The sequence below is a fragment of the Canis aureus genome, chromosome 19 (assembly GCF_053574225.1).
Source record: "Canis aureus isolate CA01 chromosome 19, VMU_Caureus_v.1.0, whole genome shotgun sequence".
Taxonomy (NCBI): Eukaryota; Metazoa; Chordata; class Mammalia; order Carnivora; family Canidae; genus Canis; species Canis aureus.
In genome coordinates, this window is record NC_135629.1 from 38,636,565 (window position 1) to 38,662,531 (window position 25,967).

Consider the following 25,967-nt stretch of genomic DNA (forward strand, 5'->3'; position numbering starts at 1 on the left):
GCCCCCGCTCCGCCCCGCCCCCTTTCCCGGCGTGCGCCGCGGTAAGGCTCCTCGCCCTCGGCTTCTGCCTGTCGTCCCAAGATGGCGGACACAATGAGCCGGCGTCGCGCCGGTTGGCCCTGAGGCGACCGTGAGGAGGAACGGTCCGCGAGCCCCCGCAGTCTGGCCCGAAGAGCGTCGCACGTGCAGGAGGAGGAAGGGGAGGAGGTGGGCCGACTGTCGGCTGCCCTTACGCTCGCCGCCGGCGCGGCGCCCGCCCCGCCCGGGTCGGCCCCTCGGCAGGCAGTCAGTCCGCCCGCCCGCTCGCCGCCGGGCCCCGCCCCAGCCCTGCGCCGCCGCCGCCGCCGCCGCCTCCTCCAGCCGCCGCCGCCATGAAGCTGACCGACAGCGTGCTGCGGAGTTTCCGCGTCGCCAAGGTGTTTCGCGAGAACTCGGACAAGATTAACTGCTTCGACTTCAGCCCCAACGGCGAGACGGTCATCTCGAGCAGCGACGACGACTCGATCGTGCTCTACGACTGCCAGGAGGGCAAGTGAGTGCGGCGGTGGCCCTGGGCCCGAGCCCGAGCGTGTCGTCGGCCCGTTCCTCCCTCCCTCCTTCTCTTGGCCCAGCGCTCATCCCGCTGTCCGTCCCCTCCCCCGGCCCCGCCGCCCTCCCCCGGCCTGTTTTGCACTCGCTGCTGTCAGGGCCGCTTCCACTCCGAAGCCGCCCGGGAGACCTTTACTTTTCTTTTAAAAATGAGAGTGGTAAATGATATCCGTATCATTTCGTATGACTTCGGCCTCCTGGAAAAACGCTACTGCCTCGCTCTCCAAACCCCACCTTGACCTTGACCTTTAAACGCCCGGTCCGCCCACCTCGGCCCCGGCAGGCAGCTTTTCCGCTCCTCCGACTCTGTCAAAGGTGCCGGTCAGCTCTGACCCCCGCGCAGAACCGCAGAGGCTGCTCTCCTGCCTCAGTCGGCAGCGTCACAGCTCGCTCTGCCCTCCTCGGTGACCTCGATTCAGCCCTGGCACTCCGCCCATCCCCTGCCCCTCAGCTTCCCGCGGCCTTCTGCCGGAAGGCCGCGTGGGTCGTAGTTCTTAGCTGTCAGGATTTATTTGTTGTGCCTCTTTGGGCCTCCTGTCTTTTCCTTTCTGTTCCAAATCATTCTCTTACTCCCTCAGACCCGATGCCCACGTTTAGTTAACTAATGTAGTTAGTGGTAGTTAACTTTTTAACAACATCAGAAACTTTTCCTTTTTGTCAGGAAAAAAACGCACTTGGCCGTCCCATCCCGACCTGAGTGGGAACCTGCTATGAAAACAAAGAATACATTCTAATCTAACAATTTCATGTTTCCTCTTAGACACTTTTTTAAAAATTACACTTTTTAAGGGTCTGAAATTTGTGTTGCCCCAAGTCCTCTGGAGATCCATTGCACCCCATCTCTGTAAAGTCTTAAAAGCACATTTTGCCCTTTTCTCTGGGCATCTTGTCAGCTTCACCTACCCTTTGTAGACCTGCTTTGCTCTCTCCTTGTTAAATTGTGAGCTCCTTTGGAGCAGAAACTGGTTTAGGCTAGATTTTACTTTCCTCAGCCACCTTCCCCAAGTAGGTTTCCAGGTATTTGGTTTAATTCAGTGGCTACTGGTTTTGTCAGATTTCATTTTGTTACCTGGTTGCAGATCTTAGTTTTTGAGTCCTTGAGGTTTTCTATTCTCCCACTTTCCTTTTGCCTTTTATTTTGTTTTAAAACCAGTGCCTTCTATAAACTTTCGTTTGGAACTTATCTCTTCATTTGTGAATTTGGTTATCTAAAGTAATGCTGGTTTGATTTAAGCTGTATCTTCTCCCCAGTTTTTTTCCCCACGAGAGCTGTGAAAAAGTATTATGTAACTGGTTCTGGATCTGCCTGCAGTATATGGAAGACTGGCCTAAGTGGTGGTCCTGGGGGAAGAGAGAATTGTTAGCTGGACCATTATTCATTTAGTAGATGGATTTCTGTTCAGGTCTGGCCACTTGAATCAGCTTGGAAGAGAGTAACATATAAGTCTGCAGTGAGTGTCAGGGTTGCTGGATTCTGAAGCTAAAAGTAATTTGAAGCTGGCTGACTTAATGTTTAGTGCTTGTGCACAGATTAGAACCTCTTCCTGGAACCTGAGGATGGAGATGTATATTCTCATTCAAAGAAAATAAAGGTTGTGACATGTGACAGCATTTCTTAGTTGTCTTCAAATGTGGCATAATATCTACTTGTTGGAAGCAATGACAATGACTTGGAAGTCCTGTCTTGTTAAAAGTAAAATGCCAAAAAAAAAAAAAAAAAAAGTAAAATGTTAATTTTATGACAGTGCAGTTTATTTACTCATGTAGCAATTTTACATATTACAAACTTACAGAAAACTTAAAACAGTATTTCAAATTTCCCATATCATCTAGTAATTGGCTACATTTTACCCCTTTTGCTTTATCACTCTATGTAAATATTTAGGTGTGCATTTTTTTCTGAACCATTAGAGAATAAATTGGAGGTATCAAGCCCCTTCTCTCTAAACACTTCAACATGGATTTCCTAAGCAAAAGGACATTCTTTTATATAACCAGAGCACGTTATCCAAATTAGAAAATTTAGCATTGCTATAATAGTATAGGGCATGCTCTTTTAAATTTTCTCTTATCAGTGAATTGTGACATTTGGTCTGTGGCAAGAGTGTGGCCTGGTAGTTAGGTGACCTGGGTTCTAGTTTGGCCTTGTGACCAAGTATATGACCGAGGTCAGATCACTTCTCTGAATATTAGACGTCTTACACCCTAAAGAGTCCATGATCTTTTTTTTTTTTTTTTAAATGATAGTCACAGAGAGAGAGAGAGAGAGGCAGAGACACAGGCAGAGGGAGAAGCAGGCTCCATGCACTGGGAGCCCGATGTGGGATTCGATCCCGGGTCTCCAGGATTGCGCCCTGGGCCAAAGGCAGGCACTAAACCACTGCGCCACCCAGGGATTCCGAGTCCATGATCTTAAGTGGTAATGTGAAGGGAAAAAAAATTGCCCCTAGTATAAGTCAAACCAACATTGGTAGAAGAGTTACTGCTTTTTCGGAAGGCATAGTAGCTCTACTAGATGGTACTAATGTTAGAATTTGAGCTTGAAAATGGCTAAAACAATGTTCTTTATGCTTCATATTTTCTAGTTTTGTGTTCATTTTGTCCATGTTTTGTTAACATCCACTGAGTGATTTTTCAACATGAAAGAATATAAAAGATTGACTTCTGGGTGATGCAAATTATTCATAGAGCGGGCTTTAATATTATTTATTCATACCTGATCATAAGAATCATAATTTGTGGAAAGAAACTTCCCAAAATATTCATGGAAAAATGTAGTGCATAGGCTTAGTAAGGATCCTGTGAAATGGATGTAAAAATTAGGATCTAGCTTTCAAACTAAGAAGTAATATGAGTTAAAAAATTTTCAGTTACTAAGAACAAAGGTTAGTGTTCTCGATAAGTTTGAGACAAATAGAGCAAATGTAAGTGGAACTGAAAATTTTCCTTATACCGCACCCTTTAACATTGGCTCCTAAGGATATATCTTCACTAGTTTAGACCGAATTATTTAAATAAGTAAGCTGCTTTTTTCACTTGTAAAAACAAAGTACTCTTTTTTGAGAGCAAGAACCTGTGCTTGTGCATGCATGTGCTCACTCAGTTTACCACACAGTAACCCTGCAGCAGAACTCAGGACAGTGGACTCAACATGGTAGCCTTTGGGCTGATCTTTTTAGTTGAGCTAAAGGTTAAACGTGAGAAAGTGGAAAATTCAGTGCAGGGGAGTGAGAAGTCTTGTTTGGAAAAAGTTTTTATGTATCGAAACTCTTGACCTCACTGACATTAACAAAAATTGAAAATGCAAATATTTGACTTCTTAAAGCTGCTTGAGTAATCAGATTGTTCAGCATTTTGGTTCCATGGAGAGCGTGAACTTCTTTTTCAAAATTGGAACTCTTGGTAAACATTGGTACAGGATTTAGGAAATTCTCCTACACCTAAATGTAGAATATGGTGAATTTTTTGGTTAAAGTTTTGCTGAGATCTGTTTTATTAGCTTGATAATTGATCCTGAGGGTTCTATAAAGGGAAACATTGAAGGAACTTCAATGGATTGGTAACCTCTAGATTGGAAATATGTGATTTTACATTAAAAAGAAAACCAGGGGACCCCTGGGTGGCTCTGTGGTTTAGCACCTGCCTTTGCCCCAGGGCTTGATCCTGGAGTTCCAGGATCCAGCCGGCATGGAGCCTGCTTCTCCCTCTGCCTGTGTCTCTGCCTCTCTCTCTCTCTCTCTCTCTCTCTCATGAATAAATAAGTAAATCTTAAAAAAAAAAAAAAAAGAAAGAAAAGAAAAAGAAAAAAAAGAACCAGTGGCTAGTTTTTTCTAATGAAAGTTAGCTTTGCCTTCTATAGGACTCAGTAAGTACTTTGGACTTGCAGGGTAGGGAGGATGGATAGCTTCTGCAATAGCAGGTTATATTAGGAAAGGCAAGCAGTTTTGCATCTGGTTTCAGTTTTGATAAATCATTTCTTCTAGAAAAAAAGACCTTTATTTCTAAGTGAATGGCTTAAGAAAAGTTCTGGCCTCATTGGTTTGACATATTCCCATATCCCTCTTTGCCTTAAGTTCTGACTTGTGTTGTTTAATGTGCCTTTCTACCCAAATAGACGTACTTTTTCTCAAAATTTACTCACTTGAGCCCTCAAATTTACTCCCACTTCCTAACCTCAGCATTTGGTGTTCGGAGGTGAAAGTTGCACTTGATTGATTCTATTTGTTTCCTCTCTTTTGGAAAAAAATCTGTTTGTTTCCAGTGTTAGAGTTTCCCAAGAATCCTCATCCTTGCCACATCATTCAAGTGCTTCTCTTATATGAAGATCCCAGATTCGGTGATGGAGGATTTTGATGTTTTTCTCTCTCTGTCCATTTCCTCATCAGACCAAAGAGAACCCTGTACAGTAAGAAATATGGCGTGGACCTCATCAGATATACCCATGCAGCAAACACAGTCGTTTACAGCTCTAACAAAATAGACGGTAAGCAAGCCTTCTTTTTAGGAAGTTTTGGTCATAGTTTCTTTTAAATCGTTCTTGGAATCTTTGTGACTGCTTCTGCTTTGGTTAGAGTTAGTTTAATTTAAATAGTTTCTTATGATGTTAGCAATGCCAACATTGTTATGACTCAAGGGATGCTAGAAGCAATCCACTAGTACTTTGGAAGGACTTGAAACAGTATGAAAGGTCTCCAGATTAGAATGGAGAGTGGGTATAGGAAGCAATTGATTATGCTTATTGTTTGTACTTCTTTAAACTTGAAAGAATACTTTTAAAATATATAAAAGGAAAGAATACTTGACATATCACAAGTGGTAGATAACCACAAATGCTTGAGCTATGGTAATTTAAGGACCTTAGAGGAGTTTCTGGTGTATGCCCTACCTTTTATGGTGTGTGTCATAAAGGACAGTGTATTGACCTTAATTATCTTTGATTTCAGGGTCTTTTGTTCCTTTTCCCTTTTTACTTTTATTTATTTATTTATTTTTAAAGATTTTAAGTAATCTCTACACCTAATGTGGGGCTCAAAACTCACAACCCCAAAATCAAGAGTTGCATGCTCTACCAACTGAGCCAGCCAAGCACACCCTCCCCTTTTAACTTTTAACTAAAATTAATGTCTTTGAAGAGTAAAGAGTTATTTTTGGAAATTAAACTTGTGAATTTCTTTCTCTAATGATCTCTGTTTTTACCTCTATTTCCCCTGGAATAAGTCATTCTCAGTTGACAATTCATCTTAGTAATTGATCTATGTAACACTCATGTTAGGACTTTTTGTTTTTTTAAGAGAGTGTGATGAGGGGGGAGGGAGGGAGGCTCCACACCCAGTGCAGAGCCCAACTGGGGGCTCCATCTCACAACCCTGAGATCATGACCTGAGCTGAAATCAAAAGTCAGACAAGACACTTAACTAAGCTACCCATGCGTCCCTACAGTAAAATTTTTCTGATGTCACCCAACAAAGATCACTTAGACTGCTATTGTGGCTATGCCTATCTCAGAGCAGATGGGCAGAAGTCTTTTTTTTTTTATGAGACTTTTCTGCCTGTACTTGATTTTTAGTAAGTATATCATTTCTACTTTTCATGCCTCTATTTCAGAAGTGGTTTTCTAAGTAAGCAGTGCAATTGATGCTTTTGGACAAGAATATAAAACATTAGGATCCTGAGGAAACATATCTATGTGATCATCTGAATGACTGGTATACTTCTTCTGTTGGGGTATTTTTCCGGGTGATTAAATGTGAGGATTCTCCAAATATGGTGCAAAATGAGGCAAATGTGTGGCACTTGCAGCTTTGCTGCCAGGCCTCTGCTGTGAGGATGTTGCCTTTCCTGTCTCGAGTGCATCCTGAAGAGTTCCTCCAACGCTCCGTTTCCTTTTGCCTGATTCCAGGCTGAGGTAGTAGTTTGTACAGTTTGAGGGTCTATGATACCACCCGGTACAGGAGATAACTGTACAGGCCACTGCCTTGCCAGGAACAGTGCACCAGCTACTGAGTGGGGCGGAGAGGATGGCGACGCCCTGCTCATCTCTGGGAGAACAGGTAATGGGGAGGAAGTCTTTTTTTCTGCTTAGGGCAGGTGAGTCTTTACTAGAAATAGAACAACCAGAAAGATTTTGTAGTCGTCATTCTAGGACTTTGAAGATTTTCAAAGAAAACTATATTAGAGTTCCGTTTTGGAACTTAACAGAAAGTGCAATTTTCCCCTTCCCAGATCAAATGCCCTGTTATTAGAAAGTACCCCTGTGAACCACTGAAATGACTTAGTGCCTTCAGCCTCTTTGTTTCTGTGTTCTATTTGCCTCTAGAATATTCTTTCTGTGCTCTCCTGTCTGTATTTTGGCACCGTTGCCTCTTTCTCAACAATTGCTTCTTATTCCTAGTCTTTTTGGGGGCATAGCACTTTCCAGTTCTATTCTTTATGGCACTTCACTCCCTTCTCACCACCATCTTTTTTGTTTACTTTTTCAGATAGAATCGCTTGGGTTTTAAGAGTGTATTTTTCTCCCCAAGCACAAGCCTCTATGATTTTTCCTTTCTTTAATACTGGTAATCTCACTGCTATGACTTGTTGGTATATTAATGAGTTTAAGTTTTAAATATTTTAAGATATTTTTAATCCAGATTTCCTCATTTGTTCTTTTGACTACTTTATTATTATTTTTAACCTATTTCTCTGATACACAAAGTACCACTGGTTAATTTTAGAAGTAGTGGGACATTACTTTTTTTTCCATTTGTTTAGTTTTGATATAAATTGTATATCCAGTTAACATTTAGGTTAGAGTTGGGTTGACACACCGTTGGAGAACCCTGGACAAAAATATTATGCCAGAGTCCAGCCTGATCCTTAGTTTAGCATTGCTGCTTAATTCTTCGAGCCTGTTCCTCAGCAGCTAAATGTTTTCCTTTATGGCTTGCCATTTTGTGGGCACTAAAACTATTGTGTTTTGGAGGAGTGGCGCAGGCAGGTATTTTTGCAGGACAGGTTGCACTATAACTATGCAGAAGCCAAAGACTGGTGGTAACAATGACTTTAAACATTGCTCTATATGACATCAGTTTGAGAACTAAGCTTTTGAATTATGTGAAATCTGTAGTGCCCACCCCACTCTTCAGCTGTGGAGAGGAATTACTTAACCTTATTTATTTACACCTTGCTTGAGTTATGGAAACAATGAATTCTTTGATCTTGTTTTCAAGATGAATGCAAAGTAATTCCTTTAAAAATAATAGGATATCATCATGCCTTATTTGTCTTCTTACAGATACTATTCGTTACCTGTCCTTGCATGACAACAAATACATCAGATACTTTCCTGGACATAGCAAAAGGTAAGACCCAGGTGTTATAGGAGTAGATAATTCTTTTATCCCTGAGGTATCCAGAAACTGAGATTCGAGAGATTTTGTTAGTGAACTGAAGCTAGTTCCTCACCACTGTTTAGCATCCTTCTTAATCTTCTCTTGTTAACTCTCCTTAAAACAGCCAACACCTGATTACCTGAGGTTGTGGAAGCAGGGGGTAGGACTTTGTAGGTAAACTGAGATCTCAAGTTAAAACGTAATTAGGAAAAAAGTAAAAAAATAATAAAAATAATAAAATGTAATTAGGAAAAAAGTGGATTAAAGATACTCTGTGGAAACCTATGTAGTACAAATTATGTTTATCATTTAGGAACCCCAAATAATAATCAGATGTCCCTTAATGAAAGCACCATTTACGTGTATGAGGCCTCTTCCAGTATTGGTGGTCCCATTTCAGCAGACCCCTGCTTTACATAAGTATATTCCATGTGAAGATCTTAATGAGGATGCAAAAATATTTTTTTTTGCAAAAATATTATTAAATAAAATTGTCCTTTGCTACTTTTGAAAGTTCAAAAGCTTGTTTCCTTATTCTATTTTGTAGTGCATTTTATTTCTCTCTCCTACCCCAGTTTCCCCAGTGTTTTTTCTCCAGCTTTTTAAATTTGGGTTGAATGTTGAACTCATTTTCCTTTATTTATTTTATTTTATTTTTTTTTTTTTTTAAGATTTTATTTATTCATTTATGAGAGGGAGTGGGGGGGCAGAGACACAGGCAGAGGGAGAAGTAGGCTCCAAGCAGGGATCCTGATGTGGGACTCGATCCTGGGACTCCAGTATTACACCCTGGGCTGAAGGCAGGTGCCAAACTGCTGAGCCACCCAGGGATCCCCGAACTCCTTTTCATTTGGATGATATTTTAATCACTGAGGGTATTTTGTCATGCTTTTGTTTGCAAATACAGCATTACTCCAGTACGACTTGGAGTGGTATGGAACCCTGGCAGGAGGGGGGCCAAGAGCACCCTGTTTTCAGCTCCGCTTCTGATTGGGCAGGGCATATCTGTGCTGAAGATGAAGGGTAGCAGCTGTTGGTTACTGTGTTGTTCCAAACAAAGAATGGCTTGTGACAAGTAGATGTTTTTGCTTCTTTGTAGTCAAATTAATGTTCACAAATGTATTGTCTGTAATTATAAGTTGATTGCAGTTGTTTAAAATTCTTTCCAATCTTCTTAATTATCCATCCTCTTGATGTTCTGATTCTTAGATGACTTTGTGCCTCTTTTGTTTTGAGAAAATCAAGGCCATCCAAAATGAGTTCTTTTCAACTTCTATCCCTTTTGCCTCTTCCTTGGAACCCTTTTCTTGAAAAGAAATAGGCTTTCTTCCTTGACAAAACCAACCTCCCTCCTGCTTGCTTCTGTTTTTTTAACTAGACTTTTCCTTGTTGCCTACAAACTTACTTGGTCTTCTTTATCTTAAATCTATTTCTTGAACCTATTTCCCACTCCTTTTAACTGTCAAACATGAAAGAATAATCTACATACTCCCATCTCCACCTCCTCACACTCATTCACTGTTTAAATTATTCGGTCTATTCCTAGAATCATTTGTGGGGCTTTTTCTAAGCTGTTTTATTTCCCTTTTCCTGCTGCCTCCCGTTAAAATATACTGCCTTGGGGTTTTGTATGCTTTTATTTTATTTTATTTTTTTTGGTGCTCAATTTCTCCACGACTTTTATTTTCCTTTGGCAGCTTGCTTTTCCCATCTTGGTTCTACTCTTGTTATTCTTGGCCTCCCTTCTTTTGACTTTAAAATAAACAAGGTTCTACCCTAGTTTTTCTTCCTCTCTTTATATTTTTCAGATATCTCCATCACTAATTTCATTCACCTCTACTCAGATGGCTTCCCAAAACAGTGTTTTCAATTTATGTCTATTCTGATTTCCAGACTCCATTTCCACCTCCAGGTTTTATATACGTCTAAGTAGGTGTTTCTTTCATGCCCCCACCTGATAGGTCCAGCACACCATCCCTCGTTGTTACATGCCTTGGGCCCACTCTTCTCTGTTTGTGTCATATTTCCTCATCACTGTTCCTTCTAATTATCCTGACTCAAAGCCTCTGTTACTTGTTTGCTTTCTTTCCCTGCTTTCACATGTAGTGAGCTGTTAATCCTATTGATTCTGCCTAGGTTTAACCTCATGTGTCACTTCGCTCTGTTCTTTCCTTTTCTTCTGCCCCAGCTCATGCCCTATATCAAGTGAATTATTGGCAAATCCTAATTAATCTCCCAATCCCTCATCATCCTGCTTTAGCATCCTATGTACAGCTCTGACCACTTCACAGTCTCTGCCCGGAAACTTTAATGGTTCGCTGTATCTGTCTGCTCCTTTCCTTTGGAATCAAGCTTGCCTCCCTTCAGCTCTGACTCATTTTCTTAGCATTATCTCCTGACATTTGAGTTAAGGTGAACTCTGGGCTGCTTCCTGAATGTGGACCTCATGCCTTCCTACCTGGCACTTTTTCTGTAAGGGCATTTCCCGATGAAATCCTGTCCTCTATGTGTGCTGCTTCTTCTGGAAGGCCTTCTCTGACCATCTCTCAGATTTCTTTGGGCTAGTTAAGCTTTCTTATTTCTTAAAGTTGAGGTTTTGCTTCTCATTGTATATCCTTTATCTCTTAGCATAGAGTCTTGTGCCAAGACAGATTTCCTCTGAGCTTTTGCCCTGAATACCATGGCATTAAAATTACATGTCCACATGCATTCTGCTCACTCTTTTATTACCACCTCAGCATTCAGGAAATTTTGGCTTACGATATCTTTAAATGTTTAAGTTGAGGAACTAGTCCAGATATTAGTTGAGTTGAATTGTTAGAAATTCTTCTTTAGATAAAAACTTTATTTAAAAAAGTGTATTTTCTCATTTTCTATTCATGGCATAAATTTTAATTCTTTCCAGTGGCACGAAAACTTCCTGAACCCCTTACAGTGTCATCCAAAACTTGAACAACTTCTATTTCTAGATTTTTTTTTTTTTTTTAAGTTCATTCACGGGATCCCTGGGTGGCGCAGCGGCTTAGCGCCTGCCTTTGGCCCAGGGCGCGATCCTGGAGACCCGGGATCGAATCCCACATCAGACTCCCGGTGCATGGAGCCTGCTTCTCCCTCTGCCTATGTCTCCGCCTCTCTCTGTGTGACTATCATAAATAAATAAAAATTTAAAAAAAAGTTCATTCACAAATAAGCTGTGCGATTTTGGTCATCTTTTTGACTTCAAGCTTTTGTCAAAATGAGATAGCACAACACCAACATTTCTTTTATAATCTTCATCTATAATATCAGCTCCTGTATCTGTGAAGTGTTTTACAGCCAAGCCAGAATGTATGGAACTACTCTTCCATAATTCGGAAGGAAGAGTTATCCAAATGTCTGTTTTCACAAGGGCTTTCTCTGTAGGTGGTACTGTAGAATCATAGGTGCTATATAGGTCCTAGCTCCCCTCATTTGGGTTGGGGTTGTGGTGTGTTCTGAGAGGCAGATGAAGTAGAGCCACGTGCCGTCCTTCCTTGCAGGCCAGGCCCAAATGCTTGGGAGGCAGTGTGTATCTTCAGAGCAGGGTGTGGTAGAGTGAGAAAATGAGCAGAGGGGACAAGAGAGCTCAGGGTGAACCTTTTGAAGAGAGGTCTTCTAGTGAGTGACTCTTAATGCTATAACCACAAAAGGGGACCCATATCAAAAATACAGTTGCTATTAGCACAGACCTGTGGCTTAGTAAGTGTGGTGCCCAAGCCAACAGTCTTATCATCACCTAGGAGCTTGTTAGAAAGAAGTACAAGTTCTCAGACCTCACCCCAGACCTACTGGATTAGAAGTTCTAGGAGTAGATCCCAGTAGTCTGTGTTTCAGTCCACCCCTCGGGTGATGCAAATGGCACTCAGGTTTGAGACTGTTAGTGTAGTCCTCAAAACTCTAAGGAATCATGAGAGTTTTTTGTTTTGTTTTTTAATTGTAATATAGTTTAATACCATAAATTCATCCTCTCAGAGTACCCAGTTCAGGTTTTTAGTATATTCACAGAGTTGGGCAACAATCATCACTAATCCAAAACATTTTCATAACTCCCAAATAGAAACCCTGCACCCATTAGCAGTCACTTCTCATTCCCTCTTCTCAAGTCCCCAGCAATCACTAATCTACTTTCTGTCTCTATAGCTTTGCTTATTCTGGATATTTTGTGTAAATGAGACACTGTGTGGCCTTTTATGTCCAGTTCTTTCATTTACCATGTTTCCAAGGTGAATACATGTTGTAACATGAACCAGGGCTTCATTTCTTTTTGTTAGCAAATAATGTTTTATTATATGTATGTACCACATTTTGCTTATCCATTCATTAGTTGATGGGCTTTGGGGTTGTTTCTACTCTTCGGGTAATATGAATAATGCTGCTGTGGACATATGTGTACATTTTTGTGTAGACATACTTTCATTGCCCTTGGGTATATACCTAGAAGTGGAATTTCTGGGCCCTTTAGTAATTATCTGTCTTTAACTTTTTGAAGAACTGGAAAAAAGCAACTGCACCATTTTACATTCCAGTCAGCAATGCGTGAGAGTTCTAATTTCTCCATATCCTTACCAACACTTATCTATTGTGAAGTAATATCTCCTTGTGGTTTGATTTACATTTTTATGTTGTAGTTTTGTTTCTTTTCTCATTATATTAGTTGCCTTTGGTTATTCCAGATTACTTGTATATGTATGTTTCTTAAAATGGCAGTTTTGGAAGAACAGGTGTAGATAGAGGGGTTTAGAGTTCACATCCAATTTTTGCAAATATTTTGCTTCAACTCCTATTTATCTTGATGCATTGCAGGGTGGTGGCCTTGTCCATGTCACCTGTGGATGACACTTTCATTTCTGGGTCTCTTGATAAGACCATTCGACTCTGGGATCTCCGGTCTCCTAACTGCCAGGTAATGGTACCTCACAGTTACACTTTGAGTGTTTTCTATGGTAGGCAATGTCATCAGCTCCTCCTCTCAAAGAAAGGAGAAAGTAATGATTCTATTTTGAGATCCCAGAGTCTTTCTAAACTTTGGAGAAAATCTGTCTTCCTGGTAGGTAGCTGGTAATTAAGCAAATACACTAATCCAGTGCATATTGTGTTATGCTCTGTGGCTTTTTGCTTTCAAAACCGTTTTCCTAAAACCTGTGAGCTATAGCTTTTATTTGAATTCAGTGTTTATAGAATTGTACAGTTAGGGCTGATGAAGCTAGTTTTATGGAGATGTGTTTGTAAAAACCCTCATTTTAGTTTTTTGCTTTTTCATTCCCTAGGTAGGCAGGTATCCTTTTTTGTGTCCCTTTCTTAGTTTTTATTGGAAAAAATTAATTATATAATGGTAGAATCCTGGGTTCATTAACTTTTCTTTTTATTTTTTCTTAGGGCCTCATGCATCTACAAGGCAAGCCAGTTTGTTCCTTTGATCCAGAAGGGTTAATTTTTGCTGCAGGTGTCAATTCTGAAATGGTTAAACTTTATGACCTTCGCTCTTTTGATAAGGTAAAACCTTTGAGTCTTTGAGCTATCTTGACATTACAGAAGTTTTGAAGGGTAAGATGGGAGCCTTTTCCATGGTAGAGGAGGTATGTGGTAGACTTTAGAGAATGTTGGAGCAGTAGTTCTCCCTCTGCGTTTCCTAGTCAAAAAGAAATCTAAAGGGACAGAATCAGAGTTGGCTCTGGCAAGAGGAACACTGATGGGCCTTGGGCTGGGGCTGCTGTCTTTATCATTTCAGGGGCCATTTGCGACTTTTAAGATGCAGTACGATCGGACTTGTGAGTGGACAGGACTTAAGTTCAGCAATGATGGTAAACTCATCCTCATCTCCACCAATGGCAGCTTCATCCGTCTCATCGATGCATTCAAAGGAGTGGTGATGCACACCTTTGGGGTGAGCTGACAACCTTTGAGCGTAGTTATTTCTGTGGTCTCACCTCCTGGGCTGAGAATTATGTTAGCTGGTTGGTGACCAGCAGTTATCCTTAACTCACCAATGGAGGCACGGGCTTGCATTTTCATTCTGGACATGAACTTCTCTTGGATTCCGAGACATTCACTTCTCACACAGTGACCCAAATTTGGAGTTTAGATACAAAATAATCCTTGACCATAATAATTTGATTGTTGCATTGAATATGGAGCTGGAGATGGGGTTGAATTGTAAAGAGTACCAACCTTGTGTGGAACATTGGTGACACTACGCATGAGGAGGAGAGGGTTTCATGGAAAGGTGATGTGTGTGCTGGGTCAGTGTTTGCAGGCAGGGCTGTGATAAGAAAACTGTTCTTTTTTTAGGGTTATGCCAATAGCAAAGCTGTTACTCTGGAAGCCTCATTTACTCCAGACTCCCAGTTTATTATGATTGGTAAGCTTTCTTTATCCCCCTTGGAGGTTATTTCTCTGGTACTGTACATTTGTTTCTTGTGTTATTTTTGTTAGTTTTAACTAATTAAGATACTACTTATTATCCTTTTGATAGACATTCTCAGATTTCAGTATAGTACATTATGCCAAAAGTGTAGTGTCTTTATCCTGATTTTGCAGTTCTTTACTGGGATTAACGTTGATCTTCCCTGGATTAGCATAAGAATTAAACTCTTACAAGCACAATATTACTAGTAATACTAACTTCCTGATATAACCCTACATTAGGTTGTCAGTGGCTCAATGTTGGTAGGGTGTGATAGTATTCAGCCTCCTTTTTACATGAGAAAACTGAAGTTACAGGGGAAATGACTTGCTCAGGAACAAATAACTACAGTTAAGATCAGTTTCAGTTTCCAAAGTCTCTTTTCTTTACTGCCTTTTCATCCTCAATTTCTGATGAGGGGCCCGAAGCTGGGCTTTTCTGCAGATATCAATCCATATCTTTCCTATTTGTTTTTTCATTGCACCTTGAGCTGTTGTATTTTTCTTTACCATTCCCTTTAGGTTCAGAGGATGGCAAGATCCATGTCTGGAATGGAGAGAGTGGTATAAAAGTAGCTGTGTTGGATGGCAAGCACACAGGCCCCATTACTTGTTTGCAGTTCAACCCCAAGTTCATGACCTTTGCCAGCGCATGTTCCAACATGGTATGTGAACATGACTCCCACTTAGGGGCCCTTTCTGGTTGGGGTGGTAGGTGCTTCAGTGAGCACGGCAAGCTGCGTTGTAAATAGGTATGTTACAAGAGGCACCTGGTGGCCTGGTGAAAGATCAGTCCTTAAGTGTCAGACTCTTGATTTCAGCTCAGGTTGTGATCTCAAGGTCCTGGGATCAAGCCCTGAGTCAGCCTCCCTGCCTAATGGGAAGTCTGCTTCTCTCTCTCCCTCTACCACTACCCCCCTAAATAAATAAATCTTAAAAAAATAAAAATAAAAAAAAGTAAAAGACCAGTCCAACCAGAGATCAGATAATAGGAGGTAGTGAACCAGGGAAGCCACCAGTTGAGGAACAAGAACTTGCATGCTTGTCCTATACCTATTTATTAAAAGATTTTACTTGAGAGAGAGCGAGCGAGTGACAGCACGAGCAGGGTGAGGAGCAGAGGGAGAAGCAGACTCCCCACTGAGCATGGAGCCCCACATGGGGCTCAATCCTGCAACTCCAAGATCATGACCTGAGCCAAAGACAGATGCTTAACCAGCTGAGCCACCCAGAAGCCTCAATTTTGTCTTTTAAAATATTTTGAAGAAATAAAATATTACCAGCCTTTTGTGGCTACAGCCTCTCGGTGTGCCATTTCTTTCAGTTTTTGCTGAAAAACTCAGAATTTCTTACAATTGATCATAACTCATTACTTAGAATTTCCTCTAGGTCCCTGTCTCTTCTTTAGACAATGCTAGTGCTAGAACAAAGCATGTCTCAGTCACAGTTTCTTTTTGGCATCTCTTAAATCTACCTGAGTATTTGAGGATGAGGGATTTTGCTTTAGCCTACCCAGAACACATTGCCCCCTTGCTCTTTTTTTTTTTTTTTTTTTTTCCAACTAAGGAAAGTGTTGGAAAGAAATGTGGCAAAACCATCCAGTTCAATCCCTTTCACTTTTTTACAGCTCAGGAAGGAGAGGACCTATTGGAGGTTACCTGGCAGATTAACAATGAGGCCAGGTTACCTAGATACCCACTTCTCAGACAGCTTTCCTGTTTTTCCTTACCATTGGACCTCTAGGGTAGGAAGTAGACAGTGTTGGAGACAGAACTAGCTTAACTTTCATGTGGAGGGGGCAGTGTTTCTCCATAGATTGCCTGAATTGATTGGTAATGAGAGAAGGCCACCAGCTGTAATTCCTCACCAATGGGGTTGGGCATGGTGATGCTGTGGTGAGGAGTAAGAACCCTCAGCATTGAGGAGAGAGGGTTGCCTTTTTAAAAGTTGACTTTGTTTCTCCTTCCAGGCCTTTTGGTTGCCTACCATTGATGACTGACCTTGGTGCTGCTCGGCTGTTTATGTACAGTGAGGGTGGCCAACAGGAAAAAACTCAGAGGGGACTGAGATACTGGATTGGATCATTTAACTGGGCTGGAGAGCATCCTTCCACATGGCCTTCCCATGGATGTGCTGTACATCTGCTCAAAAGAAAAAAAGGACTTTGCCGAGCTTCTTCAAAAAGACTCTTGGTGTGGCAGATTCTATCAGGACTTCAGATTTTCCAGCTGTCACTGCACTGAGCTCCTCCAGAGGAGTGACCAGATTCATGATTAGGGTATACTGGGGCCCTCAAGACGCCTTCAATTTTGAATGTATTTGCTGCTGAGGAGCCGGTGAAGTTGTTAATTCTGCACATCCCTTCTCCCACCCCTGTAAATGCATGGGAAGCTACAGTTCTGGTTTTGAGATGCTAAGGGCAGCTCAGCACCCCTTGCCCTCACCCTGCATGTCTTGTTACTGGGTCTCCCCGTGTCATTGTGGCATTGTTCCACAACCATCATGTCACTTAGGTGCCAAACATTTACAGAAATAAGTCTTCATATATCTTGGGGTAAGAAAGGGACAGATACAGAAAGGAGGACCTTGTCAGGAACCCTTGTGAGTTAGTTGTGTAAGAGTAGGTGATCAGGGCATGCCTCAAGGCTCTGAGTTTTGGGTGGGAAATGGCACAGGAGCCTGAGAGAGTGGGAAGTGGGGGTTGCAGGTGAGGTAAGTTCCTATTGCTGGGCAGTTTAGCGGTAGCCTGATGTGATCCCCTATCATTAAGACAAACCTGCAGTCTTTCTTGGTGCCTGCCAAGCTTGGTTTTATACAAAAGCAAGGTGGGAGTTTATTTTTGTACATGAGATACATCACGCTTTCCTGTGGGCCAGTATTGTGGAGTGAGTCTGAGTTGTTTACACTGATGCCTTCCCTGCCCACCCCAAATTGTGTACAGTCTCCAGAGGATACCACCCCTTTTCCAGCTCCCAAGTAAGAGCTGGCTCTAGGCCTGTGTTATATGTTATATTTAGCCTTTTTATATATGACATGGGGTTTCTGTTGTTGGTATTTTAGCACAGTGTGTACACCTTCATTTAAATATATCCGTGTGTGCATACATATATATATATGTATGTATGTATGCATGCATATATATATATGTATATGGAATATGTCACTTCTCAAGAGTTCAGCAGAAGGAGATGGGGTCCTGCAGCCCAGGAGAAAGACTGCATCCTTTCTAATAGTGTTTGCCACAAGTGTTAGTCTTCTCTATTAACTTTTTCCTTTGGGAGACAGAATGAAGCAAAGCTTCAAGTGTTTGCTGTTCCCATGGCAGCTAAATGAGGGTCTTGGGATAACTTCCCTTGTGTTCCTCAAGCCGCACTTTGGGGCCCTTTCTGCAGTATTAGCCCCCTTTTTTGCTCGGTGATGCTCTGTCTGCGCCTGTACGTGTGTGACAGTCACTTTTGCATGCCTTTTGTGTCTGGCTTCTAGCGTTTGGGGACAAGATGCTGGAACCAGAGCATTTTCAGTTTGAAGCTTCTTTTCCAATTACAGGTCATTCCTGTTTACCTGGTATGTCTGCTTTCTTCTTTTCCTTGCCTTCTCTTGGAAGGGGGAGAGGTCTTGATCAGGGTTGAGATGAGCTAAGACTGGCTCATAGCCTTTCCTTCCCCTGTTATGGCCTTCTTAAAGCTGGACCAGTGGCATGTTATTTCACTAAGTCCCCAAACACGTGAGCAGGCCATACATTCCCTGCAGATACAGAACCAGGCTCAGCAAGGTTATGATTTGCCCAAAAGTACACAGCTGCTAAAGGGGGGAGCAAGCCATTAACTGCTTTTGTTCAGCAGCCGGAATAGGCTGTGAATTGCTAGCAGTTACTGTTTTGTTAGCAGTTACTTTTGACTTGTTCCTCAAGCTTAAAGGGCAAGGGGCATACATCTTTTCAAAACGTAGACTGGAATCTGCAATGCCACCATCAATAGCTCTGCCTTCTCAGAGTGGAAGAACTTTTAGAAACCAGATGATCTGAGCTATTACTGCCCACTCATGGCTCTTCAGGGTAGAAAATTCATGGTAGGAGTAACTGTCCAGAGAGTGCTTGAGACTGTGGATTTACAAGGGCTGCATAATTAACATACCTGCAACCAGAGCAGCCACTTGCCTGTCAGTAAGGAAGAGGATTTCTATTGAGTTTCTGTGTGTCCAAAGCTGAGGTACCATGTCCTTTGAAATATGCACAGCACTGCCTCTCTTTCTAGGGACCTGTGGCTAGAGAGCTGGCTCCTGAGTGTGGAAGGAAAGAGGAAAGATACTGGCTGGAAGTGACTGGAAACGATGTGGGAATGAGGCAGAATAAAGGGAGCAGAGGTATGGGGCTGCAGGGATGCTCTCAGTGGAGCCAGGGGTACTCCAGCTCTCTGGGGTGGGAGGGGGCACACACCGTACGTACTCTCAAGAGTTTAGGCCAAAGCCACCAGTTTGTAAGTGACACTGCACTGCTCAACCACCAGCCAGTGGGGTGTTTTTATTTTTATTATTTTTTAGACAAAAACTTCCCTGTTGCAATCATAATTAATGCTTATTGAGGAAATTTGGGGAATTTTTAAATGAATCAGTTCGCCACCCAAATGCTACCACTGTTAATCTTTTGGTGTTAAATGTTCCTCTAGACATTTCTGTGCATAGATTTTTGGTGTGTTTACATAGTTGTTATTCTACTGTATATACAATTTTATGTCCCTTTTGTACTTAACATATAAACATTTTTTCCATGTTACCAGTCTTAAAGTTTTATGGCTGTAGACTCCGTTGTTGAGTTTCCATAGCATGGTTTGCATGGTTCCTAGAGTTGGGAGGGAGGGGTGGGTTGTCTCCTGTTAGTCCTCTTGACTCACCCTGGGACTCATAATGCTGTGTGGATGGATTGTTGGACTCCCTGGGACTGCCCCTGCCTGTTCCCGGTGACCAAGGCCTGTGGCCTGGCTGGTGGGAAAAAACCCTAGACCCAAACAACGCATAGCAGCCTGGGTGGTCTCAACCACAGGCTCTAATAGCAGCCACGGGGCCAGAAATGAGTGACTGGGAAGACCCAACCTGAGACAGCACTGAAATAGTATTTCAGACGCTGGCACGTACCTCAGGCTGCCTTTCATGCCCCATTGTTACCTCAACCCTTGATCAGATCGGCAGCTTCTAGCTGGAATAGTTTGCCCTGCTACAGTGGCCCTGGCTTCTATGGGGCAAAGATAATGGGGCTGCTTCTCTTAGGCTCCTGTACCAGTTCTGGCAGAGGGCCTGCCCAATAGCTTGATAACCCATTGCCTGGCTTGTGAGTTGGTAACTCCTCGAATGTGTGCACTAACTCAGGATCCTCAGAGCTGCAGGACCTGCTGCCTACCTCTTCCTGCTTCTCTCTGAACTAGAGAAGACCTCCTTGGGCCTGCCACTTTGCCCATAGTCATTGGAGGTTGGCCAAAGAATATGAAGAGCCGCAGAGGGAACATCCCAGCTTGTGAGCAAGAGGCCATGCATAGGTTCTCCTGGCAGAACAGATCAGTCAAGGAGAAAGAGCCCCCCGCCCACAGTCTGGTGGGAAAGCTGCTGCATTCGGCTCTGCTAAGACCCATGAACACACAGATCAGGGTGGCTGACCCTGCAGCAGCCACTCCTGTCAATTTGGCGGGATTGCACTGGAGAGACCTGCTGTGCCCACTCCCTGGGCTTTGGCCTTGTGTTGAGAAGCAAGAGCAGGCAGTGGGCTGGGTCAGAAGCTAAGTCATCAGGCTGCTGGGGTGAGCTTCCTTAGCAGCTGACATGAGAGACAGGCACAGGATGCTGCCCACACTGCTGGGGGATAGGGGTGGTTGCTGCAGACAGAGGAAGTAAGAGTGCACAGGTCGTAAGGCACACTCCTGCATTTACCAGCCATCTAAACAGAGCAGGCTGGAGAGGCTGCCACTGCTTCTGGGGCCACCAGTTTGTCAGGACTTTGCTGTGGACAGATGGGAGGCCCAGAAGTAGCTGGGCTGTGGGACAGGTCTGAAAAACAAGAAATTTGGTAGTTTTCCCCTATCCCTTCCCTGGAGAATATAGGAAATGGAGTCTAAAATGAGTTCATTAGGGGGGCCTGCCTGCTTAATTAAGTCACTAGAGCATGTGTCTCGATCTCAAGGTCGTGAATTCAAGCTCCACATTGGGCACAGAACTTACTTTAAAAAAATAAAGTGGGCAAATTAAATAAAATGAGTTAATGGGCAGGAAAGGGGGCCTGAGAGCCTCCCCAATAAACCATACATAAATTTTACCATCAATTCTGGTGCCTCTTTGCTCATGTTCCTCCTGGCCCATCTAGGTTGTGAGTTGCCTGGTTAGAATTTATCTCAATTGTAAACTAAAGAAGGAGTGTGAGGCTGAGGTCATAAAGGTGGTCACCTTGTAATTCAACAAATGCTTCTGAGCACCCGGGCCTTGGCAAGTCCTAGGTATTAATAGTCTTGTGGGGAAGGTAAGAACTAAGCTGCTCATCAAACAAGCCCTGGAACCCTGAGTGACTTGTCTCCAGCTAATTCTTGCTTTATTGAAATTGGCATTCAAATCCAAGTTAAAGGCACTCCTTCTGGTACATCAAGCCCAGAGCTCACAGATGATGGTAGAGACTTTTCTGTTCCCTGGACCACAGTTCCCTCACTGGGGCTCACCCCACGTTGGGAACTAGGGAGGCTCACTGAGAAAATGCAGTCCTGACTATAGGCAAACTTGAAAGGCAGAGGGAAGGCCAATTCTTTGGAAAGAAACAAGAGCAAAAAGTGTACTATAATGCTAAGCTTTACAGCAGTTCATGGTTCACAAGGGCCATTCAGCACACAAACATTTAATAATAGGTGATGGGGAGCAACAAAACCAAAGGCATTGTTGGGACATTAGCCTAGGGCAGGGCTGGGGCCAGGGAGGAGTGGTCAGAGGACATTCCCTGCTCAGCAAACTCTGGGGCTCCTCTTGCTGCTTTCTGTTCGGCCCAACTTTAGCCCCTGGGCCTGTGCCTCACCTCCAGCGGCAGAAGAGGGTAAGGCAGGAACCTGGTCCGGTCTCTCCCAAGGGGCTATACAAGATGGCTGTTCAGCAGATAGGCTACCCACAGCTTTTCCCTGCATGGGCTTTGGGGGTTATTGAGTAAATACCCTAACATTCATGGGTTAGAGACCTGGATCCAAACAGGCTTTACTGCCCCTCCTGGCAATCTTGACCAATGCCCTTAGTCTGGCTGTGCCCATCTGGGAATAATACTGGGTTGCTGAGACCCGGTCAGAGAAACCCCACTTGGGTTTCCTACACTGTAAAGGGGTGTTACTGATTTTGCGCTTTTGCCCTGCCTGTCAAAGGGGGGACCTGGGGAGCGGCACTCTCCATACTCTTCCAGCTTTGACTGCCCCATATAAATGCTCTCTTTGAAATGGGCTGGGGGTGGGGGCGGGGTCAACCCATTGTGTCTGGGGCGGGGGCAGGGCAGGTAAGCCTGCTGTTGGCCATCCTGGGGGGATGGGGACTACACCCGGCCCCAGAGTGGTTCTGGGATATGGTGTCTGAATCCTCAGTGGCCACTGCTCCTTTGGCCCTGGCTGTGCAAAGGAATCACGAACACCGAGATGTCGTCGTAGGATACCTGCCCTTCCCCTGTGGGACCGTCGTCCTTCCCTTGTGTGCTGTGTATCAGCATTTTGGCCAGCTCCGAGAACCTGTGGGGATCATCCTACAGATGCACTTTGGAGCCAGAGGAAAGAGGCAAGGCAGCCCTCAGGGAGAACTTGCTGTGCAGGGCTGGACTTGCGGGGACTCGCTGTAGTCCAGCTGTGGCCCCGGGCAAGTTACTAGCATGGCAGGGCCACAGGTTGGACTGTGGGGATTTCCAAACCCAGAGATTTTGAAGGCCCACCAGTCACCCCCCAGAGAAGCTTGAGACAGCCCCACTCTGACCACCTGCCCTGAGCTGGGCTCATCATCAGCGCTGTCTTCTCAGCCATAACTACTTCCTGGTGTTGCTGCTGGCACCAGGCAGGTCCCCAGAAGCTACAGTACCTGTGTGGGTCCTCTTGGTTGCCAGGGAGGAAGCTCCGTACTAGCCGTGCCACCTGCTCATTGGACAGGACATCCCAGAGCCCGTCAGTTGCCATGACAACCACATCCTCCTCCTGCAGCTCCAGCTGGTCCACATCCAGTACAGTCACCTGCAAGTTAAGCCTGAGGATCCCTCACACTCCCTCCCCAGCTCCTGCCAGCCTCATCATCAGCCTTTCTGGGCAGACGAAAGCTGGTGTGGGCTGCCGCCTGCTCACCTGGGGGACAGAGAGCAAGAAGGGCTTGAGCTGAATGTTTGTGTCCAGGACTCTGAGCTGATGGTCTCCCAGGCCCCGGGAGACGGCCAGTGTTCCCAGTAACCGAGCCTGGGGACAAGGAAAACATGAGGTGATCACAAACCGTCCCAGCGAATATGCAAATAAAGTACGCAGAAGAGAACTGTGGTCCTCAGGTGCCCTGGGTGGAGGGATAGACGTCCGTAGCCTTGAAGCAGGATCCCTGACCCCAGCTACAGCCCCCAACAAGGAACGAAGGAGTTCCCACCTCCGCAGGGGGCTAGTTAAGAGGGGTTCTTAGAAGGGGCCAGTCACTGACCTGCCTACCCTGCCCATGGATCAGTGGGTACTTGAGATCCGACTTCTCCACGCACTTGTAGCTCCTACCAGGAGCAGACCCAGTATCAACCCAGGCCCTGCCCACCCCCTCGTCTCCCTGCCCCACCCTGGTGGAAGAGGACTGCCCCAAGGCCACACATGGGGCCTGGACATCAGGGTGCTCCCCTCTATCTCCCTACCCCACGTCGCTCACCAGCCTCTCATGTGGTGGTCCCGGAACAAAACTTTCTGCCCCAAGTCATCCCCCTTCAGTCGCCGGGGGAACTCCAGCCGGGTGAACTCACCAGCCAGAAGCTCAGGGTAGACAAAGGCCTGGGGTAGGGAGGCCATGCTCAGATCAGACTCTCTCAGGTGGCCTCTGGTGGCCCTGGACTCACAAGGGCTCCACAGCCTCCCTCTGCCAAAGGCACCTACCAGCTGCTGGATCCGCTGCCGCTCAGTCTCTGGGGTGAACTCGGAGCTCAGGGGTCGCACCTCATCTTTCCGTACCAATATGGCCCTGGATGGGGTTGGGGAAGAGAGGGAGGAGAGGTCTCTGGGGCAAGGTCTGTGGGGCAGACTCAACCCTGGCTCATGGCCTCCCTCCTGTCGACCCCTCCTCCAGCCACCAGGGACCAGGTCTGCCTATGCCAGTCCTCGCTCAAAGCCCCCCACGACTACCTATGCCCTGCAGAGTAACGGCTCAGCCCTTGGGCCTGGCCTTGAGGTGTCCGCCTTCCCTGACATCTGCTGTCCACTCACACCTGACATGCCAGGTACTCGAGCAACTCAGTCAATCCCCATTTCCATCCCTCCACTTCCATCCCCCTTTCGCTGTCCCCACTGCCTCTGGTGCCCACCTGCCCGCCCTAGCCCACCTGCCCTCCAGCTCTTACCTGCTATCCCCAGCGTTGGCCACATACAGCTTTCCCTGCAGGAACACAGCCACCAGGGCCGTGCAGCCGCCCACCTGGCCTGAGGCCTCCAGCTCCCGCCCGATCACCTCATCCTGGGGCAAAGCGAGCCACTTTAGCTGCTGCTTGTACTGCTCACCATACCACTCTGTCCCCAGTCCCCACCCTACAGTTCACTTCCCCACCAACAAGCCTGGCAGTCCCAACCCAAAGTCTAGCTATGACTCTGGGATCCCTGTGGTTGGAGGAGGATCTAGACGTATCCCTTGGGAGGGAGAGAAGTGCTGTTCAGAACTGAGGAAGGGAAAGCAGCCCTGCACCAAGGACCAGCAGGATGCACACGGTATGCTGCATGTAAAAGCACCAAGCACACACCAGGTACTAGATAAATGGGAGGGATTACGATGACCACGACTAACAAGCCAACCCCATCCTGTCCTCCCAATGCAAAGATCCAAGGAGACCACTGCTGTGTGCAGGGATGCCCCACAGCCCGGGTCTCTCAGGTCCCTGGCCCCTTCCCAGCCAATGGCCACACTCACACATTCCTGGAAGGCATTCTCCAGAGCCCCGATCACCAAGTCTTCTGCCCTAATGCCCTTTTCTTCCACAAACTGGGGGTCACTGGGGCAGACGCAACGGCCGCTGAGGTGCATGGGGGGCTGAAGGGCCACCATGCCCTCTACCACGGCCTCCAGCTGCCGGCGCAGGCAGGAGTGCAGGGTGTTGGCAGCCAGAATGGCTGCAGCTGGACCACCGTGCCCATCAAACAGGGCCCAGTAATGACCTGTCAGGAACTGTACAGGAAGGACTTGGTGTCAGGCTGTGCCTGGCTTCCCCAGTTGTCCCCTGGCCCAGAGTGGGACTCTAGAGCAAGAACCTCAACCTGCAGTCCTGGTCCAAGTCCTGGTCCCCGGGCCGGGGCCCCGCTGTACTCACCTCCTCTGGGCACAAGGTCAGCCACTCCTGGTCCTCTTCGGCCCCAAACTCACATCTCCGTATGCACAGCTGCCCACAGGCTGCCTGATCCTCATTAAACTCCGATTTCTCTGCGTTGATGATCCTGAGGCCAGTAAGCATCAGTGACCCTTCAGGGACACACCCGCGTCCCCACCGGCAGAGACCAGAGCCGGTACACAGGAGGAGGAGCCCTACCTCGGAGGCAACAGCCCTCCTGCTGCCTCGGACACAGCCTAAGTCTCCTAACTGTTCAGTAAGGTCAGGGTAAGGCCAAACTCGGGGCTCAGCACCGCCCCCCTCCCGGAGCCTACCTCCTGCCTGGGGAGACCCGGGGCTCCCTCGCCTGTCCTCCACCCCGCCTCAGCCGGAGTCCCTGTCCCGTACGGCTCGGGCCACAACCCAGGGTGCGGTTGAGGGGGGCTCCCGGGCCCGCAGCGCCAGGGCTGGAACTCTAGCCGGTCCCCGCCTCATCTCGGAAGCCCCGGGGGTGCAGGGCGTCCCGGCTCGCAGGCGTCTCCGCGGGAGGCGGGAGTCCCAAAGAAGAGACTTGCGGAGGGGCGGGGGCTGGAGGGGCGGGAGGTGGGGGGGCTGTCCAGGGTCCCCGGGGAGGCCAGGAGGGGGGTGGCCACAGAGCTGGCGGGGGGGCTCGCTTGGCTTAGGCTGTTCTCTGGGGCGGCCCAGCGCGGGGGTGGCGGAGCAGGGCCGGGGGGGGGGGCGGGGAGGGGGTCGGGGAGGGGGCCGGGGGGCGGGGCGGGGAGGGGGCCCGGGAGGGGGCCGGGGCGGGCACTCACTCGGCGTAGCCTGCGTTCCAGGGCAGCGCGCGGCCCCGCGCAGGGCTGCGCACTGGCCGGGCGTCCGGGCGGCGCGGGGCGTCGGCGGAGCCGGAGCCGGGGCCCGAGCCCGAGCCGCGCAGGAAGCGGGGCCGCCGGTAGGGCACGGGGCTGGCGCGCGGTCGGGGCGGCCGCGGCGCGGGGAGCGGACCCCCCGGCAGGAAGCGGCGCCGGAACCAGCCGGCGGACATGGCGCGGCGGCAGGGGGCTGCCCGCGGGGCC

General features: G+C 46.3%; 3 protein-coding genes across 8 annotated transcripts in view; 1 reads left to right on the forward strand and 2 right to left on the reverse strand.

Annotated features, from left to right (window-relative positions):
- GLYCTK (glycerate kinase) overlaps window positions 1–994 on the reverse strand; it is a 33,393-nt gene extending 32,399 nt beyond the window's left edge. Inside the window, exon 1 of the mRNA XM_077858663.1 lies at window positions 858–994. The gene's annotated coding sequence lies outside the window, so the exon portion shown is untranslated. The remainder of the gene's footprint in view (window positions 1–857) is intronic.
- On the forward strand, window positions 54–19,152 carry WDR82 (WD repeat domain 82). The gene is made up of 9 exons (XM_077858670.1): window positions 54–532; window positions 4,974–5,071; window positions 7,865–7,931; window positions 12,783–12,882; window positions 13,356–13,472; window positions 13,708–13,863; window positions 14,268–14,337; window positions 14,904–15,046; window positions 16,351–19,152. Exons 1-9 carry the CDS (start codon window positions 372–374, stop codon window positions 16,378–16,380), a joined length of 942 nt encoding a protein of 313 aa, XP_077714796.1. The 5' UTR covers window positions 54–371; the 3' UTR covers window positions 16,381–19,152.
- Window positions 19,153–21,230: 2,078 nt separating this feature from the next.
- On the reverse strand, window positions 21,231–25,967 carry PPM1M (protein phosphatase, Mg2+/Mn2+ dependent 1M). 6 transcript variants are annotated; one of them, XM_077858668.1, is made up of 10 exons: window positions 25,707–25,967; window positions 24,895–25,018; window positions 24,498–24,752; window positions 23,938–24,050; window positions 23,477–23,561; window positions 23,256–23,374; window positions 23,043–23,106; window positions 22,706–22,813; window positions 22,449–22,573; window positions 21,231–22,108 (listed from the first exon to the last, which is right to left on the reverse strand). In XM_077858668.1, the coding sequence occupies exons 1-10, from the start codon at window positions 25,934–25,936 to the stop codon at window positions 21,964–21,966; spliced, it is 1,368 nt and encodes a 455-aa protein (XP_077714794.1). In that variant the 5' UTR covers window positions 25,937–25,967; the 3' UTR covers window positions 21,231–21,963. The 6 variants fall into 6 exon arrangements, with proteins under 6 accessions (XP_077714794.1, XP_077714793.1, XP_077714795.1 ...); XM_077858667.1 differs by having other exon boundaries at window positions 22,449–22,597; XM_077858669.1 differs by lacking the exon at window positions 23,043–23,106 and having other exon boundaries at window positions 21,968–22,108.

Excerpts from the sequence above, each read along its gene's own strand:
- WDR82 (XM_077858670.1), top strand. The coding sequence starts at position 372 with ATGAAGCTGACCGACAGCGTGCTGCGGAGTTTCCGCGTCGCCAAGGTG. Across the intron at positions 13,864-14,267 it reads TGGTGATGCACACCTTTGGG|GGTTATGCCAATAGCAAAGC; the intron begins GTGAGCTGACAA and ends TTCTTTTTTTAG. Across the intron at positions 14,338-14,903 it reads CTCCCAGTTTATTATGATTG|GTTCAGAGGATGGCAAGATC; the intron begins GTAAGCTTTCTT and ends CATTCCCTTTAG.
- PPM1M (XM_077858664.1), bottom strand. The coding sequence starts at position 25,936 with ATGTCCGCCGGCTGGTTCCGGCGCCGCTTCCTGCCGGGGGGTCCGCTC. Across the intron at positions 25,019-25,706 it reads TGGAACGCAGGCTACGCCGA|GATCATCAACGCAGAGAAAT; the intron begins GTGAGTGCCCGC and ends TACTGGCCTCAG. Across the intron at positions 23,562-23,937 it reads GCCAACGCTGGGGATAGCAG|GGCCATATTGGTACGGAAAG; the intron begins GTAAGAGCTGGA and ends AACCCCATCCAG.